The sequence below is a fragment of the Pleurodeles waltl genome, chromosome 3_1 (genome assembly GCF_031143425.1).
Source record: "Pleurodeles waltl isolate 20211129_DDA chromosome 3_1, aPleWal1.hap1.20221129, whole genome shotgun sequence".
Lineage (NCBI taxonomy): Eukaryota > Metazoa > Chordata > Amphibia > Caudata > Salamandridae > Pleurodeles > Pleurodeles waltl.
The window spans coordinates 517,585,585-517,608,321 of NC_090440.1; the positions used below are offsets into that span (position 1 = coordinate 517,585,585).

The following is a 22,737-nucleotide window of genomic DNA, read 5'->3' on the forward strand; positions in this document are numbered from 1 at the left end:
GCCCTTTTTACACAGGCTCCAGTTCACTGTGTCCATGGCTGTTGATACATAGTCAACTCATGGGGGCAGTAAATAAAATGATAGTGGCTTGCTGGTCACTCAACCAACTGCTGTACGCTCCATCCCTTATTAGTCATCAGCAATGGTGATCGTACAGGAAGAAACCTTCCGAGCATTCTACTTAAACTCCTTTCGCTAAAGACTTGAAGGCACCTCTCAGAGCCCAGTAGGCAGTAAACCCCTGCCTTCATTCAGTGTATATCAGGAGCACATGTGACTTGCTCAGGTAGAAACGTCTGGCAATATTAAAGTTCTGTCTTGCTTGATGTCAAGTTCCTATATTTTAAGAAAATTTACACACCTCAGCGCCAGACGCGATAATTGTGAAACGTGTTTGATTCAGAAAGTCGCAATTAGGTGCTAAAGTTTTACAGGGCACATCCATTTCTGTATGAACATATTGCTGATATATTGAACTAGATTTTTAGAAGTTATTTGGGTAACCCCCCTATAATGCATGGTTTAGGATGGAATAAAAGGGCAGCACACAAATACTCTTTGCATAGCACAAACTGTCCTTCTGACAGCACCTTCCAAGATGGACTGCCTCTTGGAAACTGCGCACACCTATTGAAATTTTCATTTAGCATGGATCCTTTTGGAAACTTTAAGATGGAACCAGCAGAACTTCAACAATCAATCAAAAAATTTTATAGAGCGCGCTACTCCCCCGTGAGGGTCTCAAGGCGCTTGGGGGGGGAAGGGGGGTGAAGGTGGGGGGCAAGGAGGGTCACTGTTCGAACAACCATGTCTTGAGGTTCTTTCTGAAGAGCAGGAGGTCTTTGGTTTTGCGAAGGTTGGTGGGGAGGGAATTCCAGGTCTTGGGGGCGAGGTAGGAGAAGGACCTGCCTCCTGTGGTGGTGCGTTGGATGCGGGGGACTGTGGCTATGGCGAGGTCGGCTGATCGGAGGTTGCGTGTGGGAGTGTGGAAGTTCACTCTTTCGTTGATGTAGGTTGGGCCGGTGTTGTGGAGGGATTTGTGTGCGTGGATGAGGATCTTGAATGTGAGTCTCTTGTCTATGGGGAGCCAGTGAAGGGATTTGAGGTGTGGTGAGATTCGTTCGTGGCGGGGGAGGCAAAGGACGAGGCTTGCGGGTGTGTTCTGGATTCTCTGGAGTTTGCGTTTGAGTTGGAGTGTGGTGCCGGCATAGAGGGCGTTACCGTAGTCTAGTCTGCTGATGAGTGCATGGGTGACTGTCTTCCTGGTCTCTGGCAGAATCCATTTGAAGGATTATTATTATTATTTTTTTAGTGCGGAGTGTGTGGAAGCAGGAGGAGGTTAGAGCATTGATTTACTGTGTCATGGAGAGGGAGGGGTCCAGGATGATGCCGAGGTTGCGTGCGGGGGTGGGTGCGGGGCCTAGGGCAGTGGGCCACCAGGAGTCGTCCCATGTGGTTTTGTTGGGACCGAAGATGATGATCTTGGTTTTGTTGGTGTTAAGCTTGAGGTGGTTAGTTGTCATCCAGTTGGCGGTGTCGAGGAGAGCAGCGTGTAGGTTGGTTTTGGCGGTGGGGTTGCGGGTGAGAGAGAGGATGAGTTGGGTGTCATCTGCGTAGGAGAGGATAGTGATTCCGTGTGATCGGAGGATGTTGGCTAGGGGGATCATGTAAATGTTGGCTAGGGGGAATCATGTAAATGTTGAAGAGTGTGGGGCTGAGGGAGGACCCTTGGGGGACTCCGCAGATGATCTTTGTAGCGGTGGAGTGGAAAGGTGGAAGGCGTACTCTCTGGGTCCGGTCGGTGAGGAAGGAGGTGAGCCAATCTAAGGCTTTGTGGCAAATTCCTATGTTGTGGAGGCATGTGTGACGGCAGACAGTGTCAAAGGCTGCGGAGAAGTCTAGGAGGATGAGTGCGACGGTCTCGCCTTTGTCGACTTTGGTCCTGATGTCGTCAGTGCATGCGATGAGGGCAGTTTCAGTGCTGTGGTTCTTGCAGAACCCGGATTGTGAGGGGTCAAGAGTGTTGTTTTCTTTGAGGAAGTGGGATAGGCGGGCGTTGACTAGTTTCTCGGCCACCTTGGCGGGGAAAGGGAGGAGGGAGATGGGGGCGATAGTTGGAGAGGATCTCCGGGTCGACTTTGTTTTTTTTTGTTTTTTTAGGAGAGCAGTGATTTCTGCGTGCTTCCAGGGGTCTGGGTAGGTGGCGGAGTCGAAAGAGGAGTTGATTATGTCACGGAGTATGGGGCCGATGGTTGGGCTGGCTTTGTTGTAGGTGCGATGTGGACAGGGGTCAGAGGGGGAATCCAGAGTGGATGGAGTTCATGGTTTTTTCGGTTTCTTCGTGTGTTGTGGGGGTCATGAGTGGGGGTTGAGTTGGGTGAGTGAGGGGTGTTTGTGGTGGGTGTGTGTGATATGAAGCTGTTGTGTATGTCCAGGATTTTGTGGTGGAAGTGGTTGGAGAGGGCATCACATAGGGGCTGTGTGTGTGAGGGGTCTATGTTGCTGGCTTTGGTTTTGGCTAGTTCATTGATGGCGGAGAGTTCTTTGCTGTTTTGAGAGTTGTTGTCAAGGAGTGTCTTGTAGTGATCTCTTTTGGCGGTGCGTATAAGTTGGTGATGGGTGCGAATGGTGGTTTTGAGGGTGGAGAAGTTGGTTGTGGAGGGTTCTTGTTGCCATATTTTCTCCGCGTGGCGGCATTTGCGCTTGGAGTTCGGGGGTGAACCATGGGGCGTTCTTAATGTTGCGGGTGGCAATGTGTTTTCTGAGGGGAGCTAGTGTGTCTGCGCAGGTAGTGATCCATTTAGAGAGCTTGTGTGCTCCTGTGTTGGGGTCGTTGGTGGGGGGGGTTGTGAGCCAGTTGGGAGTTCAGGTGTTCTGTGGGGATCTTATCCCACATGCGGTTGGGTGTGGTGTGTTGATGGTGGTGTGTGGGGGGTTTGGTGAAGAAGTGGACGCACTGGTGGTCAGTCCAGTGGAGTTGGGTGTTGTGGGTGTAGGCTATGTGTTGGCTTGAGGTGAAGATTGCGTCAAACGTGTGTCCTGCTGAGTGGGTGGGTGCGGTGACCAGTTGTTTGAGTCCGAGGTTGGTAAGGTTGTCTATGAGGGAGGTAGAGTTGTGGTCTTGTAGGTTCTCCAAGTGAAAGTTGAAATCACCAAGGAGGATGTAGTCTGTGGAGGTGAGGGTGTGCAAGCTGATGGTGTCGGCGATGGTGTCACAGAAGGCGGGGCATGGTCCTGGTGGTCTGTAGATTAGTGTACCTCTGGTGGTGAAGTTGTTGTTCATGTGGATCAGGAAGTGCATGTGTTCTGTGTTGTCGATAGTGTCTTGGGAGCTGGTGGTGACTTTGGTGTCCTTGTGTAGGATGGCGATGCCACCACCTGGCCTGTTGAGGCGGTCTTTGCGTTGGAGTTTGTATCCCTTGGGGGTGGCGATGGCTATGTTGTGTTCTGAGGAGGGGTTGGTCCAGGTTTCCGCGAGGAAGGCGATGTCAGGAGAGTGTGATGTGATAAGGTCCCAGAGTTCTATGGCATGTTTGTGAAGGGAGCGGGTGTTGAGGAGCAGGCAGTTGAGGTGGTTGTGGTGGGTGGTGTTGGTGTGGTGCATGAGGGTGTTGTTGCGGGGTGTGTTATGGTGGTGGGGGTGGGGGCACAGCAGGTGTGTATTGCGTTGGGGGTGTTGTGTTTGTTGTCGGGGGTCGCTATGTTTGGTGTGTGGGGTGAGGGATGAGGAGCAGGGGAAATGACAGGTGTGGCAGGTGAAGGAGCCATGAGTGTGTGTGTGTGGGGCTGGAAAGGGTGCAGGTGGGGTGAGGCCCTGGGTTGAGTGAATGGAGGGTGAGGGGGGAGTAGGTTTGTCTGAGAGGGACTGGCGCTGGGCGCGGACGGGTGCAGACGGGCTTGCCTTTGGTGCGCTAGTGGCGCGTCGGTGCTGCGGCTGCCATAAATGGGGGGGGGAGGGAGTGGCAGCTGGGAGGAGGGAGGGCTGGGCGAATGGGAAGGCTGGGGGGGTGGGGCCGCAGGGGATGGCAGCGGCGGGAAAAACTGAAGGAAAGAACGGACGGTGAGGAGGTGGGGGGAGACAGGAGGGGCTGCGGGGACACAGTGGCTGGGGAGTCCTCCTTAAGGAAAGAACGGACGGAGAGGAGGTGGGGGAAGGCGGGAGGGGCCGCGGGGACGCAGCGGCTGGGGAATCCTTTAAAGGAAAGAACGGACGGTGAGGAGGTGGGGGGGAGGTGGGAGGGGCCGCAGGGACGCAGCGGCTGGGGAATCCTCTAAAGGAAAGGATAGAACGGACGGTGAGGAGGTGGGGGAAGGCGGGAGGGGCCGCGGGGATGCATCGGCTGGGGAATCCTCGAAAGGAAAGAACAGACGGTGAGGAGGTGGCGCGGAGCGACCTACCTGCTGGAAGCAGGGTCAAGGGTTGCTCCTCGTTACCGCGCCGCGGCTGCCATAAATGGGGGGGAGGGAGGGAGTGGCAGCTGGGAGGAGGGAGGGCTGGGCGAATGGGAAGGCTGGGGCCGCAGGGGATGGCTGTAAAAACTGAAGGAAAGAACGGATGGTGAAGAGGTGGGAGGGGCCGCGGGGACGCAGTGGCTGGGGAATCCGCTAAAGGAAAGAACGGACGGTGAAGAGGTGGGGGGAGGCGGGAGGGGCCGCGGGGACGCAGCGGCTGGGGAATCCTCTAAAGGAAAGAACGGACGGTGAGGAGGTGGGGGGAGGCGGGAGGGGCCGCTATGACGCATCGGCTGGAGAATCCTCTAAAGGAAAGAACGGACGGTGAGGAGGTGGCGGGAGGGGCCGCGGGGACGGAGCGACTGGGGAATCCTCTAAAGGAAAGAACGGACGGTGAGGAGGTGGGGGGAGGCGGGAAGGGCCGCGGGGACGCAGCGGCTGGGGAATCCTCTAAAGGAAAGGAAAGAACGGAAGGTGAGGAGGTGGGGGAGGCGGTAGGGGCCACGGGGACGCAGCGACGCAGCGGCTGGGGAAGCCTCTAAAGGAAAGAAAGAACGGACGGTGAGGAGGTGGGGGAAGGCGGGAGGGGCCGCGGGGACACAGCGGCTGGAGAATCCTCTAAAGGAAAGAACGGATGGTGAGGAGGTGGGGGGAGGCGGAAGGGGCCGGGGGGACGCAGCGGCTGGGGAATCCTCTAAAGGAAAGGAAAGAACAGACAGTGAGGAGGTGGGGGAGGTGGGAGGGGCCGCGGGGACGCAGCGTTTGGGGAATCCTCTAAAGGAAAGTAAAGAACGGACGGTGAGGAGGTGGCGGAGCGAGGAGCGACCTGCCTACTGGAAGCAGGGTCAAGGGTTGCTCCCTTATCCCTTTATCAGATGAATAAAAGAAGCAGGGGCCTCCTGAGCCGCAGTCAGCATAATAAACGGGCGTAAATTATCATCTTACAAACCAGATTGCAGCTCCTGTGGGGTATATAGGCACCCAGTGTTTTTTTTGTTGTTGTTTTTTTTTTAAGATATGCATCAAATGTTAATGTACCATGTTACATTTTCTGCTAGTTATGAAAAAAATACATAAGGAGGAGAAAAATCTTCTACAGTTGCATACCTCACTGCATCACTGCAGTGGCCAAACTTGCAGCATTAAAGTCCAAATCACAATTCTAGAAGCCCAAGTGTTCTGCGTGCTACAAATGCATTTTCCAAGGTACTGCTTTTCTAGTGTCACCAGCAGAGCACTTGACAGTGAGAACAACTGGCAGTTTGGACTTTCCAGCCTATCTCGTACTCTGAAGCGGTGATCATGACGCATACAGCATATGATGGGACAGTGTGAATAAAGCATACATGGGCATCATATAGTATAAAAGTTGATACAAACTTAAGTACCTCTAATTCAAAGTGTGCAACTGTTAACTCCGTTATACTGCCCATGCTAAGGAGCAGGAGTTGCTAAAACTTTGCATTGGTACGTAGTTTTAAGTCTGTGTTAACTTCACACCCACGGTACACTTCTTCACTGAGTTTTATATTCACAGCATGCTGTCTGTATTCACTTAACTTTACATCTGTGCTGTGACGTGTGTTCTCCTAACTTTATGTTCGATGGCTTGTGTGGCTGTAGATACAAATGCTGTGCATTATCCTGCCATCCAGTGTTGGGCTCAAAGTGCTGCAACTTGTTTTTTTTCGATAAGGGTTTTCGAGTCATGGGATCGAGTGGCTCCTCCTTCTAGGTGGTACTGCGCATGGGCATCGGGTTCTTTGTTGGAATGTTTTTTTCTCTGCTGTTGGGTTTGGACATGTTTCTGCTCGCTCCGGTTCGAGATTCTCTTTCCGTCTTTACTTTCCATTGACAGTATTGTATTTTGATTGTGTTTTCTTAAACATAATATACATTGACTTGGCTTGAATTCCAAACGCGTACCCTTCGGGGTGGGCCTCACCCAGCCCTAGGCCCATTTCCACGTGGCGCCCTAACGGAGTAGACGCCGTTTAGATTTTGTCCTCTGTGCCACGCCAAATTTCCACACATGGATCACCATCGCGTATGCACGCTCTGCCTTTCTCCAGATCATAATGAAGCCACCTGCGACGCATGTCGATCGTTTCGGTCCAAGAAAACACTCTGGGACCGAAGAGCTCACAGGCTGGAAATGTCCCACTTGACGCAGGACAGCACCCCGGATATTTTCGGGGATGAACATGCGCAAGTGGAGCTGGAGCAACAAGGAGCATTCTCTGTCACAGACACAGATTCTGATATGATGTCCAACATCGAGAGCCAGGAATTCACTTCGGTGCAAGTCTTGAGTAAGAAACCTGCGCCTTCTCCTTCCACAAAGACAGTTAAAAGATCCCAAAAGAGGTCACCAGACCACCACTGCCTTCAGGCCATGGTAGGTCACAAACTTGAGTCGAGGGCCCTGCCCTTGGGCTCGGGTCCGAAATTCAGAAAGACTGTAAATCAGTCTTCACAATCAGCCTCTATTCCTTCGTTCCGACCAAAACAATCCAAGGGTTCGGAACTGAAAACTTCTGCATCAATTAGTTTGATGCCATCAACTTTGGTACTGTACATTTCCGCACCGAACGAAAGTACACCATCTGCCCTTTCGCAATCTAAAGTTCTTCACTAACAGAACATTTTGGTGCCAAAAATAGCCGAGACTACCCATTCTTCTGCTTTATTGTCTCCAATTGAACCAATTCTAGAGACTATGGACGCTAAGCAGCGAAAAATACAATTTGAAAAAAGACACAGGCAGAATTGTGGCTTCTCCCACCATTCATGTGAAGAAGCAGCTTTCTTTTCAGGCGGCTCTCCATACCTCACCTTTACCAAAAAAGCCACATCAGGAAAATACTTCTACTACTGCACCAGTCGTTCCTTTACAAGAGCTGCCGCCACCTCCTCCATCACTAACTCCTCCCTCTCCTCCACCTGGCTCTCAAGTGGGTGAGAATTACACATCTCAGGGTTCACCTGTATATGGTAGAGAAGAACTAGAGGATAAACTCTCAAGACCCTGACCCCTGGGATACTTATGATACAGACCCGATTATGGATAGAGATCCAGATCTGTATCCTGCTCCTCCATCACCTCCAGAAGAAACCACTGGCAATCAGCAAGTAATAGCAAGGGCTGATGCATATTACAATGTGCAATTGCATAAAAACCCAATAGAGGAAGACGTTTTATTTGATACCCTCACTTCAGCACACAAGGACATACAATTCCTCCCTATGTTGCCAGGAATGCTTAGACATGTCCAAGACATTTTCAAACAACTGTGCGCTCCTGTGTAATTACACCACGAGTAGATTAAAAATATAAGGCTCACCCAATATATATTCGGTCCCAAGTGCCACAAGATTCCATTGTTACCACCACTGCCAGAAAAAGAGTGAGAGAAAAAAACGTGATGCAGTGAGAAAAATGGTTGCTGCACAAACGGCCAATCATTGGTGTTTTGCTAACTCCCAGGTACTACTTGCTAGATATGATAGGGCATACTGGGATGAAATAGAAGACATCCTTCAGCACCTCCTGGAAACTCTCACAGTAAATTGTCCCCGAAGGTCAGACAATTGCAAATAATTCAATTAGATGCGGCTGACATAGCTGCATGGATTGGTCAATACCAGTATACTCCCCAGGAGCCATACCTGGTTAAGGTGCTCTGGTTTCAAACCAGAAGTCCAACAAGCTGTCCTCAACATGCCTTTTGATGGGAGCGCCTGTTTGGGTCCTAGGTTGACTCCACCCTAGAAAAACTGAAAAAAAGACACTGACACTGCTAAAGCGATGGGTGCCTTACAAAACCAACCAGACAGAGTGTTTTTTTTTCACTGCCCATTATAGAGGGGTGGGTACAAAGCAACCATGTCATCTGATCACTCAACTTGACAGCAGCATAAAACCTCTTCCTCTTACTCCAGAGGTTTTTTTACAGAGGAAACAGCTCAAAGGGCAGAGGAAAAGCCACCAATACTTGTGGTTCACCCTCCACAGCCAAAGATTGACTACCTCCATATTCCTCCTCCTCATAGTAGGGGTGGTCTTCAATTTTACCACCAACAGTGGACAGACATAACCTCGGACCTATGGGTCCTATCCGTTACCCAACATGGTTATTGTCTAGAACTGACATCAACACCTCAAAACATTCCACCTCGCAAACACAAAATGTCAGCAGACCATCTTGCTCTTTTAAACAGAGGTTCAATGTCTACTGTCAAAACAAGCTATAGAAAATGTTCCTGTACAATACAAAGGAATAGGAGTGTATTCACTATACTTCCTCATTCCCAAAAAGGATTGCACTCTCAGACCCCTAAATCAATATATTCTCTCAAAACATTTTCACATGGTCACACTTCAGGATGTGATTCCATTACTACAAAAAGGCGACTTTGTGACCATTTTAGTTCTTAGGCGCCTACTTTCATATTCCAATTCATCCTGCACTCCGCAAATATCTAAGGTTTGTAGTTGCAAGACAGCACTATCAGTTCAAAGTTCTACCTTTCATGGTCACAACTGCTCCCAGAGTATTCACCAAGTGTCTAGCAGTAGTTGCATTACATCTAAGAAGACAACAAATACACATATTCTCCCCGATCAAAGCCAACACTTTACGTCAATGTCAGTCTCGCACTCAAATCACAGTAAACCACCTGCACAAATTAGTATTTACAATGAACTTCATAAAATCACACTTACAGCCTCAACAGAGTCAACCATATCTGGGAGCTACACTCTGCACCCAATTGGGCCTTGCATACCCCAATCCAGCACGTGTTCACAATTTTCAACAAATAATCTCTTCAGTACAGGTCGATCAAATATACACAGTCAAAACATTGATGCAACTCCTAGGTTTGATGGCATCTTGTATTGCCATCGTCTCTCATGCCAGACTTCATATGCATCTCCTACAGCAATGTGTCTCTCGCCAGTGGTCGCAAGCTCTAGGTCATCTTCAGGATCTAGTGTTGGTAGATCATCCAGTTTAAATCTCTTTCCTACTCAAAGGACAGCCTTTTCAAGACCCAGTTCCCCAACTAGTTCTGACCTCAGATGCCTCCCTTACAGGATGGGGGACCTCATCCCAACAATCTCTCAGAACAGGGTTCATGGGACCCTAGTCACCAGAGCATGAACGTCAATTTTTTGGAACTTCAAGCATTCTTTCTTTACCCTAAAAGCTTTTATGCCTCACTTAATGCACACATTTATCTTGATCTGCACAGACAACGTGACAGCAGTGTATTATTTACAAAAATGTGGGGGGCACACTCTCTCCAATTGTCCCAGGTAGCACAAACAATCTGGAGGTGGGTTCATCATCACCACACATCTTCTGGCAGAGTATCTCCCAAGCACAGACAATGACTTTGCAGACCTGCTAAGCAGGACGCATCAACAAGTCCACAAATGGGAACTCCACCCAGTAGTCCTTCAAAAATACTTTCAGAAGTGGGGAACACCTCAAAAAGATCTATTCGCCACATCAGAGAAATCAGAATGCCAAAACTTCATATCCAGGTATCCACATCCCCACTCCAAAGGCAGTGCCCTATGGATCAACAGGTCAGGGATATTTTCTTTCACTTTTCCATCTCTCCCACTCATTCCATTCCTGGTGAGGAAACCTGAGCAAACGTCTCTCAAAATGATCCTAGTAGCACCCACATGGGCTCACCAGCCGTGGGTTACAACTCTGCTGTATCTCTTCCTAGTACCTCATGAGAAACCCGCCAACAGACTGGATTGTCTCACACAACATCTCCAACAAATAAGGCACCCAGATCCCAAATCACTAAACCTTGCAATATGGCTTCCAAAGTCATAGAGTTTGGTTATCTTCATTTGCCTGCAGAATGTATGGATATTTTAAAACGGGCACTTTAGCAAACAACTACAGCCTGTTGTGCAGCCAAATGGAAATATTTTGTCTGTTACTCTCAACCTAAACACATTGATCATTTAAAGCCATCGGTGCAAAACATTATATGTTATTTGCTTGACCTGCAAAACACAAATCTTGCTTACACATCAATTTCGATTACACCTAGTCGCAATTGCAGTATATTTACAAAACAGACAACATACTTCAGTTTTCAAAATACCAGTCATTAAAGCTTTTATGGAAGGCCTTATAAGAGTAACCCCATCCAGGCTACCCCCAGTGCCTGCCTGGATTCTTAATATTGTACTCTCTAGGCTCATGGTTCTTACAAAGTGGCTGTCTTAGTTGCTATTACATCCCTAAGACGTGTTAGTGAGCTATGTGCCTTAACATTAGAGGAGCCATTCTTTCAATTACAAAAGGATATACTAGTTTTGCATACAAACCCTACATTTCTACCAAAAGTTGTCTCGCAATTCCACACTAATCAAACTATTGAGTTAGTGGGTTTTTTCCCACAGCCAGACTCTGGCAGAAAGAGCACTCCACAAATTAGACATTAAAAGAGCTCTCAGAAAATCTGAACAGCTTTTTGTGGCTTTCAGGACCTCATAAAGGAAATCCTATTACAAAAAATAGCATAGCTAGATGGATTGTAAAGTGTATACAAATGTTATGCTAAAGCAAAAAGAGAGTTAACATTTACTCCTAAAGCACATTCCTCAAGAAAAAAAGGCACCACAATAGCATTCTTAGGGAATATCCCCATAGCTAACATTTGCAAAGCCACACACATTTACAAAACATAACTGCGCAGATGTTCAGGCTTATTAGCAAGCCAGTGTAGGACAGGCTGCCCTAAGAACACTTTTTCAAACAACTGCAACTCCCACAGGCTTGCTACCGCATTTATTTGGGAATACTGCTTTACAGTCTATGCACAGCATGTGTATCCATAGCCAAATATGCCATTGAATGGAAAATGTTACTTACCAGTAGACATCTGTTCATGGCATGGAGTGCTGTAGATTTACATGCGTGCTCCCTCCTCCCCGGAAGCCTATGGCCGTCTATTAGTATGTACTTGTATATAGTTGTATATATTTCCTTATACTTGCATGGACATACTCTTTTCTATACTTCTCTATACTCTCTCACCCGCCTGCGGCCAAACAATCTAACAAAGAACTCAATGCCTATGAGCAGTACCACCGAGGAGGAGGAGCCGCTCGATCCCTTGACTCGAAAACCCTTCTCCAAGAAAAACAAGCTGCAGCACTCCGAGCCCAACACTAGATGGCAGAATAATGCACAGCATGTGAATCTACAGCAAGTAGAACCGACGAGAAGCCATGATTTAGAAGTCTCTACTTGTCTTAATGCACCCACTGAATTCCTTTGTACTTTAACTCTTTGGCCAATCAGCTCAGTTGAATGTATCTGAAAGGTTACCTGCCGGTCACAATCTGTACTTTGTAATTATGAAATGGAAATAACATAGATTGTGTTCTGCATTTTTCTATTTCTATGTGTAGTAATCTGAAAGCCACACTAAGTATAGTTAAACGACAATGAAGACTTTACAATAGGTTTTGTTGCTATTTATTAAGTTCTGTCCTCGAGGAAAATTTGCACTGTAGAGGGATTTTTTCAATTGGTTATGAATACATTTTGTAACTGCCTGTCTCTGTAACCAAACCAAAGAAGAGTATGTAGCCAGGCATTCTGTAAACTGTGGGTGACATATTTCTTTCTGGAGTATATTAAATAACATGCACATGATCATATCCGAATTTGTTGTATTTCTGTTTCTTTTCAGATTACTCCCTAGCTACAGCAGATCTATCAACACTACAAGGCTTTAACTCACCAGGGATGCTCTCTTTAGGGCAAGTGTCTGCCTGGCAGCAGCATCATTTAGGACCGGCCCCGCTCAACTCTTTTGTGTAAGTGTTGTACCTAAACATCACATTTCAGCATATACCTCACAATTATCACATGTAGGCTACAGTTCTATATGTGACACTTATTGCTATAAAGTATACATTGTTAAAGTGAGGTGTGAAATCTATATTGAGTCAATTAAATAACTTTCTGGCAGTCTAATCCAGCTATTTACAAATCTGAGAAATGGCAGTAGTCTCCTTGAAGTTTACCTTTAGGTATTACAATCTGATCACACGTTTTTACTCCACTCATTTGGGGGACGCAGGAATCAACAAGCATTATTGCAGTACAGTTAAAAAACATATGTACCAAAGGTCCTCACAAGAATGTGTATGCAAAATAGTAACCACAGTAATGCTTGTTTTGAGTGAGCAAGCAAAAGCTATTCAAATAGCTGTAGCCATCTTATTTCAAAGTCAACCTTAATTTATCAGGAATTTCAGTTTAAGCTACTGTGCTTGTGAGGGTATAGCCAAAGTGTACATAACTTCTAAGTGCAAATATGGGTGGTCTTAGGTGATTTGTATTCAAAAGACAGGTTGGGCTGCTAGCAAACTAGTATTGTAATTAAGAAAATATAACAGTGCGTTGGACAACGGAGAAAAAAGGGTGCTCAGAGATCAAATCAGCAAACAGTACATAACAAGCTTACTATTACAGCAGTGCTCTCATGAGTGGAACACCCACAGCCCCTCTTCTGAAGAAACCAAGTTATTCAGACAAATTTACATAGATAGAGGCACACGCTAAAAAGTCTTCAGTTAATAGTATGATAATTTGTGTGGATTTCGTTGATGAGTAGTGATGAAACGTCCAAGTCCAAGGCACCAGATTATACAGAAAATCTCCACTTCTCCTCAAACCAATCCATGAACAAATTTGCATAGGAAGGAGAAAATCTCGAACCCACTGCCACCCCTTGTTTTTTTCTGTACCAATTCTTGCCAAAAAGAAACAAATTATTGAACAGTATCAATTATGCAGCAGTTACAGGCAGCGGTCCTCAGTATTGTGGAACATTGCTGTTAACTACTATAGACGGCTCGTGCCCACAAAGAAGCTCTTTCTGCTTCTGAATACTTGGCTACCAGGTATCTTGGAATTTTGGCACAAAACATCAAGGGAAAAAAACTACATCCAGACATAGGGCCTGATTACAACTTTGGAGGAGGTGTTAATCCGTCCCAAAAGTGACGGTAAAGTGACGGATATAACACCAGCCGTATTACGAGTCCATTATATCCTATGGAATTCATAATACGGCTGGTGGTATATCCGTCACATTTGGGACGGATTAACACCTCCTCCAAAGCTGTAATCAGGCCCATAGTGTCCCACTAGCACAGGAAACTGAATGGGGACTGGCACTCCCATATGCGGCAGTAATCTTCAGGCCATAAATGATGCTGAAAAAGAAGTTACTTTCTTATTCTTTGCAGGAAGACTATTTATCTCCTGAGATTTTGCTAGTGTTGTGGATCACAGCTTTGCATTATAACAGGAACGTCACTTCTAGGATTGGTTTCAGTGTTAAGCCCAGCAGCTACCCTGGGGGCAATGCTTCTTGTCCTATAAGTCCCCAGCTTTGATCAGAGTGGGGCTGGGTAACCATTTTGGGAGCTTCTTTGGGGTATCCTTCCTGTCATATTTCTTGGTTGGCTATAGTAGGTATGGAGGGTTTCTTTCTGAGACTCACTCCCTGTTGGTTAGGGCGGTGTCACCTGCCATTGGAATGTCAGGTCTCCTCTTTGGTGTGGCTCCTGAATTCCTGATACTGTACTAATTTGTCTGGTTTCTTCCTCCAGGGAGCATCTCACTTCTCAAATAAAAAAGATCATGAGCTATAGCATAATCTTCCCTAGATAAAAGCCCAGTTCAAGCAGGTTTCTAGTTGACTAATCGTTCTGAGGGCTAACTGGAATTTAAATTTGGGGTTTTCAAATCGTATTTCAGAAGGAAGCATTGAATAAAGTAAAGAATGATGTTTAAATATAAGCAAAAGCAAATGAGCTACCAATAATATTCACTTTTAACCAACATAGGGAAAAAACTATTAAACTGTAACAAAATTTATAGACAAAAAATATTTATTACAAATGTATGTCAAACAAAAACACATCTCAATATAAGGATATACAATTATATAGAAGTAAGGCTGGGAAAACACAAAAAAGGTTTCTATACATATTTACACCTATATACAAATAAATAGACAAACACAAACTGGCACATCAGACAAGACAATAAAACTAATCCAACCATAACAAGAACAAAAACATATACAAAACAACTTTTTTTAAAGTATAAAGTAATAGAATACAAACAAGAAATGTACACTTATTTTTTCTGAAAATGAAATGATATTCACATAAGTACCATATTATTATTCAATTTCTGATTGTGTCTCCATCTTACTTAGAAAAAAGAAAAGACATTATATCTCAACTTCATTAATTCAGCGCTCATATAAACAACAAGCAGTAGTAGGAACAAAGCCTACGCGCGTTTCGGCGGTAACCACCAAATTCAAAAGACCGCCTTCATCAGGGCCATTTCTTTCCCATCATTACTGCATAATATCGCAAATTAAGTGGGTTCTCTTCTTTCCCATTACCATACAACCTGATAAACAAAAAATAAATAGAACATGATAAATTTTAATCCAATTTCTTGAGACTGAACTAACCACCAGTGATTATTACCAACCAAATAACTGAATATCGTGAGAATACAAAATACCAATTACCAAAACCAAAAAGGATATAAAAAAATATATAGGAAATAACATAAAACAATATATATAATAATCTAATAAAGAAATAGAGAATGAATCTCCCATAGAAGTGAAACAAGCAAGAAATTCCACACAACACCATCACCCTTGTGTATAAAATCACCAATAGCCACATTCTTAAATTACTAAGTAAATAGATAAAATAAAATAAATTAAATAAATACCCGGCGATGTTGTTTCAAAGATTTCTCGATTCTAATACAAACAGAATTCAATTTTGTACTTCCACTCGCAAATGACACCTTGTAAAGACATATAACCATATAGACAAAATTACCTCACTTGGTTTTCCAAAATCCACCAATTCATTACACAAGGTAAAAAAGGTAAAAAACCTCAAGTCTCAAAAATATGCCCAAAGACAGATTCCTTTACCTACCCGAATGGTTATTTAAGGTAGAGAACTTCTCTGGGGGTTCATAAACATGATCCATACGTCTCCTCTAGCTAAATAAAGCAAAGGAGATACACAGTAGAGAAATTTGTCAGCCATAGTAGGTCCCTCCTAACCTTTCACAATATAGTCTCTTTCCGTATTTATTTCAACAAAATCCGCTCTCCCAGAATCCGATCATAACCGAACCTCGTGTTTTCACTATTGATATAAAACACTTTGCATGTAAAGCGATCTAAATTACTCTACAGATTTTATGAAAAACTAAAAAAGGGGAGGTAGCACTGCACATACACACGGGTTAATATTCGTATTCAAACGCATACCTGAACGCTTGCTACTTCTTATAGACGGCGCTGATCTCTAGCGTCCGACGGGCATATTCACCGGTAATGCTGACTCCATTATAGAGTCAGGCACCGGAAGCCCTGTTCTCGCTTCGAAAAAACGCGAGACTGCTCGCATAAGTGTTAGATTGCCGATTCGCACAGAAAATCGTGTCGGCCATCTTATAATAACTTTGGTACAAATGTCAATAGGTTCTGATGGTACCAGAGTAAAAGTACACTCCAATACATACATCAGTAACCCAAATGCTAATAATACATTTATATGATGGTTCAATTCCTTAGCGACATCACTATAAAACGTAGATGTCTTTGGATACAGAAATCCCTAAGTTCTCACAGTACCAGAGCAGGGATGCACTCCAAATAAGTACACCCATAGCGGCAATACTAATAATTCATTTTTATGGTAATGGACTTCCTCAGGAGCATAAAAAATAGAATCAAATTGAGAAAAATATACAATTTAGAAAATGACCACACGAACTGTCAGATATATCGTAATACCCATTGAGGGTCAATCAGCTCTTCAAAATCCAAAAAGGTAAGAACTTGAAAATAGCGCAAACACTGTTGATCATAAACAACAAAATCATATTCTCACAGGGCTAGTGGAAGACTTCTTGATTAAATCAAAAAAAGGGATACTAGATACCTAGAAAGATTCAAACTAAAGCATTTTCCCAAGGTATACATTCACATTCATTAAGCCCATTGCCATATGTATCCAAGATAAAAAATCCAGAAGACCTCCCGCTTTTTTCTAATGTTCTCCCTTTCTCTCCCTGGTATGTCCTTAATTGTTTCCAGAATCGTCCAAGACAATTCATCCAGACAGTGTTTTTCTTTCAACCAGTGCTGTACCAAGGGAGCTCCCTCCCTCTTGTTGTGAATATTGGATAGGTGTTCCGAAATTCTAACTCTTATTTCACGTCCAGTCTCTCCCACATACCCAGCCGGGCAGGGACAAGTAATCAAATAAATACAATTTGATGTTTTACAATTAGTCATATCATTCAACTTATACTTTCTTTGGTTCCACATTAGTATGTCACCCACTACGACTTTAGGACATGCTTTACAAGTTCCACACTTGTGGTTTCCCCTAACCGGAGATAGTCCAGTAATGGACTTTTGACTGAATTCACTGTCTCTCGGTAAGGCTGCCTTAACTAGTTTATTGCGGATGTTCTGGTTTTTCTTGAACGCCAAAATAGGCCTATCTAGCGGAGTAATAGTTTGATCAGTATTCAGGATTTGCCAATTACTATTAATAATTCTCCTGATTTTGTCATTCATGTTGGAATGTTGAATAACACAAACAAGTTGTGCTTTCACTTCCTTTGTGCGTTGTTGAAACATACTCTCTCTATTGAAATATTTTGCACGTTTCTATGATTCCCTGATCAATCTCTTGGGATAACCCCTCAGCAACAGTTTTTTTTGGAGAACATCTGCATGTATGTTGTATTCGCTAAGTTCTGTACAATTTCTGCGGATCCGGAGAAATTGACTGAACGGAACACCCTGTTTCTGGCATCTTGGATGATAACTATCAAAATGTAGAATGGTGTTCTTTGCTGTAGATTTGGTGTATAATGAGACTTCTAGGTGAGAATCATGATTTTTTTATCCAAATATCGAGGAACTCAATTTGATCCTTACTTCTGTGAATGGAAAATTTAAGATTAGGATCACATAAATTGATCCATTCACAGAATTCATTCAGTTGTTCTTCAAATCCAGACCAGATGAAGAAAACATTGTCTATATATCTAGACCATAATCTGATATTCTCATAGAAAGGGGCCATTTCATTATAAATGTAGGTCTGTTCAAATAAGCCTACATAGATATTCGCAACACTCGGGCACATGCTGCCCCCATACTTACTCCCTTCTTCTGCTGGTACACTTTCCCATCAAATTCAAAAAAGTTCCCTTCCAGAACGATCTTTAAACAATCAAGAACAAAGAGCAGATGATCAGTCATTCCCTCCTTGAGAAATAGTTGACGCACTGCCTGTAAAGCTTCATATTGAGGGATATTTGTATACAGGACCTCAATGTCCATAGTCACCAAAAATTCAAAATCTGGATTAAAAATGACCCATTCCAATTTTGAAATAATATGGCCCGTATCTTTAATATATGCAGGGAGTTGTACCACTCTCACTTTCAGGAATTTTTCCACAAATTTAGACAGTGGTTCAGTGATGGACCCTATAGTAGAAACTATAGGCCGGAACGGAGGGTCTATCTCATTCTTATGTATTTTTGGTAGACCATACAGGATGGGAACTCTGGTGGTTGTGGGGTTTAAAAATGCATATTCCTTGTCACAAATCAATCCTTCGTTATATGCTTTTAAACTCACTTCCTGAATTACCTTTTTTAGTTCCCTTTGCCAACTACTGTTGGCTTTACTGTAGTGTTCTGATACTCCTAGCATAAGATTAACCTTCTGCTTATATTGATCTATTTCAAGCAACACAATCCCTCCCCCTTTATCACAAGGTTTGATAACAATATTCTTGTTTTGCTGTAATTTTAACAAAGCTTGTTGTTCGTTTTTCGTAAGGTTCGGGTTAGGTTTAGGAGTAAATTTACACAATTCTTTTACTTTCTCAAGGACTAAATTCTCAAATATTCTTATTTCAGGCCCCACCATGTCAATACTGGGAGTAAAAGTGGAAATGGGTTTCAACCCAGACAGATTATTCTCTACGATATTATTCCTATTTTCAAAAAATCTCCTGAGTCTAATCCGTCTGAAGAAAACATGTAAATCGGTAAAAAGTCCCAAATAATTAATAGAAACACTGGGGACAAAAGATAAACCTTTTTTCAAGATTGTTTCGGTATCTGTATCCAATTGAAAAGAAGTAAGATCGAATACAGGTATGGGATCTAGTCCCTCCCGTATTGTTGTCTCCTCGTCTGTAGAAAAAGTGTAGGGTTGTCTGTGTTGTAAAATCTGCCTTTCTGTTGGCCTCTGTATCTGGTTCGTTGTGATCCTCTCCGGGATAAAAAACGATTTGACTGATTAAAGCCATCGTGGAAGGAGCTCCTGTTGTCAGGCTGCTCCAATCGATCACTAGTACCTTTCCCCTCGGACTCAGATGTATCTGAAAAGGTGACAATTCTTTTACTGGTCTAAAACTGGCGGTCCGTAGATTGTCCTGTTTGATTATAGTTCTGATAATATTTATCAGATAAATAGGGGTAGGCTTTTTCCTGGGTAAACCATCTGATGTCTTTTCTTAATTTATCTGACTTTCTTTTTGTCAGATAAGCATCAAAAGAGTCTAATTCCTGGTTGACCATCTCTAGTTGTTTCTTAGCTTCAAGCACAGAATCTTGATTTTTTAATTCTTCTTCAAGAGTCTGGATTTCAGTGGCTAATGTTTCAATGAGTTCCCTCGCAGTTTCTATAATGAGGATCATCCAATTGCGGGAGCATCTATTTAATATTAAAGACCATTTTTCTGAAAATTTGCTAATTTCTGTAAAAAGACCTGGTATACTTCTCACCCTAAGGCCTGCTGGTATTACCCCTGTTCTCAGGTATTCTAACATGAAATCCGCATGTAGCTCTGTTCATCTAGCCTTCTTTTTTAGTTCCACTTATCTAAACCAACCTTCTTTAGGTTGAATAAACCCTGAGCTCGATCCTACTCCTGATTTAGATTGCCCTAGCAGTTTAATCAGATGATCTTCCGAAAATCCAAACGTTTTAATTCCGTCCATGGTAGACCCAAGTGGGATCTAATAACTGGGAAACTTGCAACAACCGTCAGCCAGGAAACAAAATTAATAAACGTAAATAAAGAAGTGCCCAAACCAACTGAAACAAAATTAAATTAAACAAACCTTAATACACCCAGTGGTAGGAGAGTCTCAAGAACAACTCTCTCAATGTATATATTCCGACATACATCTACAGAATCTCAAATATGTAACCCTCTCGACAAAGTGTCGTATCAGAAGGAAGAAGACTATCGAGGGTCCCTGGGAATAATACTTAAATATAAGCAAAAGCAAATGAGCTACCAATAATATTCACTTTTAACCAACATAGGGAAAAAACAATTAAACTGGAACAAAATTTATAGACAAAAAATATTTATTACAAATGTATGTCAAACAAAAACACATCTCAATATAAGGATATACAGTTATATAGAAGTAAGGCTGGGAAAACACAAAAAATGTTTCTATACATATTTACACCTATATACAAATAAATAGACAAACACGAACTGACACATCAGACAAGACAATAAAACTAGTCCAACCATAACAAGAACAAAAACATATACAAAACAACTTTTTTTTAAAGTATAAAGTAATAGAATACAAACAAGAAATGTACACTTATTTTTTCTGAAAATGAAATGATATTCACATAAGTACCATATTATTATTCAATTTCTGATTGTGTCTCCATCTTACTTAGAAAAAAGAAAAGACATTCTCTCGTAGGGGATTTCCATGTATAGTCATAAGCACTGTATAGTCATAAGCACTGAATAGTTCCGCGCGCCTGCGGGGACCCCGGAGCACTGTTGTGTAGTATATTCTTAAGTGCAATCATCAGCTCCTTGACAAAAAAGGTCTGTGAAAAACACTTAAGAATAACAATGTGCAGCCTATGTGAACAGCTACACAAGCCAAAATTGTTAGAAGAAAAAACAGTTGTAGTGTAAATTTCACGTTTAAACCTCTATTTATTCTATAAATACATAAATAAATACATTCTCATATTTTATTTACACCTCTCATGAGAATAAAACAATGTAGGGCAGTGTAGCCCATAGGCTGCCATTATACAGAATGAAAATAGAGCTGTGCCTTTAAGAAAGTAAAGTCTTCCTGTTTCCCATCATGCACAGCAAAAGGCAGTTGCCTCAGTTCTTTTTTCCGGCTCCTGCTGACAGGACCCTGAAGCATTGAGCTCTACCTCACAAAAGCTTTTGTGACAGAAATTCATTGAAATATCTTCTGAATTTCATTTTCACTCGACGTTTTTACCTTTGAGTGATCATTTTCTACTGATTTCTGTTAAATTCTGACAGAATTTGGAGGTTTTTTCTAGTTAGAAATGCCTTCACTTTTTGATAAATGTCCTTCTTGTGGAAGAAAGAAGGCTAAAACAGATCCACATAGGGTCTGTATAATTTGTCTTCCATCCAGCCACAAACCGGAGTCGTGTGACATTTTGTAAAACCTTCTCTAGAAGAACCCTTCGTGATAGAGAGAAGATCCGACTTCAGGCGAGAGAGGACAGGAAAAAAAGTGGCCATTCCACTACAGAGCGAGGAGAAGGTCAGACTTCTACCAGGGCTCAACCTGTTTCCTCCATGACTCCTTCCAGACCTGCTGAAAAACGACATAGATCTCCGACGACGTCGAGAGCATCGACGTCGAAGCAGGGAACGGCGCCAACATGTTCGCCGTCGAGGAGTGCTTCGCCGGCGAGAAAAAGGCATCGTTCGCCGTCGAGGCGGCGAAGACACCCGACGTCGAGAGGATCTGGGTCGCCGTCGACACGGCGAACACAGTCGACGTCAAGGAGATCCGAGTCGGGCTCGCCGTCGACACGGCGAGGGAGATCGCCGTCGAGAGAGAGTGTTCGCCGTCGGAGGCGTTCACCGTCACTGCACCGACGTCGAGGTTCGTCGTCGAGAGGTTCTCAGCGGCGAGACGACTCGACGTCTAGAGGCACTCGCCGTCACCGCAGTTCGACGTCGAGGAGTGCTTCGACGTCGAGAAGACCATCTAAGAGGCCTAGAAGGGTTTATACAACCTCGGAATCCTCGGCCTCGCTTATCCTACTTCCAGCATCGCCACAGCTCTCGCAAAGGCAGTCGCCGTTACCTCAGACGCCGGTAACGCCTACGGCTCCTCTTCCGGCGCCTCCTCCAGAACATGTTCCGAGGACTCCAACGCGATCTGCAGGGCGTTCTGGTTATTCCTCGAGGCGTACATCTACCTCTAGGCACCGTCGTCAGGAATCACATCATGGACATTTTTCATCGTCCACACGAGACTACTCTCCAACCTTATCGGATTCACCGTCCCCAAGAGTGTCTCCCATAGATGATGTCAACACATTTCAGGAGGTCTTAGTAAGAGGGGCAACCAAGCTGAATATCCCGCTAGCAGCTCCGGCCCCATCGACATCAGTGATCTTTGAGACCTTGCATCAAAGGACATCTTCACGACCTTTACTTCCACTGGTTCCGGGTCTTATTGAGCCAGCAATGGACATTTTTCTCACGCCGGCTACAACAAAGTCTGCTCCTTCCAGACTCATTAAAAAGTACCGTCCACCAGAGCAAGATCCTCTATTCTTGAGGTCGGACCCAGTACCAGACTCGGTAGTTATAGTGGCAGCGAAGAAATCGCATTCGACGTCACCGTCTTCCTCTGCTCCCCCAGACAAAGAGAGCAGAAAGATCGATGCTGCAGGAAGAAAAGTATGCTCGACGGCATCCATCACCATGAAAGCAGCCAGTGCCACTGCTTTATTAGGGAGATATGATCGATCTCTCTGAGACTCTATACTGCAGTTCGCGGAGCATCTCCCTAGGGACAAAAGGGAAGATTTCCTAGAGGTCGTGAGCGAGGGAGCTATGGTTTCTAACCAGATTATAAGTGCTGCGGCAGATTCTTCAACACTATCCGCACATAACTATGCTCATGGTATAGCGCTCAGGAGACATGCATGGCTGCGGCTTACATCGCTTAAACCCGAAGCACAGCAGAGGATACAGAACCTGCCTTTCTCAGGCTCCACTTTGTTCGGCTCTCATGCCGATGATGAGATGGCCAGAATGAAGTCGGAGCTGGATACCCTGAAAGCGGTAGGCATGGAGCGACCTAA

The 22,737-nt window shown here is 44.2% G+C and overlaps 1 protein-coding gene across 8 annotated transcripts in view; it reads left to right on the forward strand.

Moving 5' to 3' along the window:
• MEF2A (myocyte enhancer factor 2A) overlaps positions 1 to 22,737 on the forward strand; it is a 455,794-nt gene that overhangs the window by 416,826 nt on the left and 16,231 nt on the right. For all 8 annotated transcript variants that reach the window (XM_069222772.1, XM_069222774.1, XM_069222773.1 and 5 more), the window contains one exon: positions 12,187 to 12,313. In XM_069222772.1, the coding sequence (XP_069078873.1) occupies positions 12,187 to 12,313 (127 nt within the window). The remainder of the gene's footprint in view (positions 1 to 12,186; positions 12,314 to 22,737) is intronic.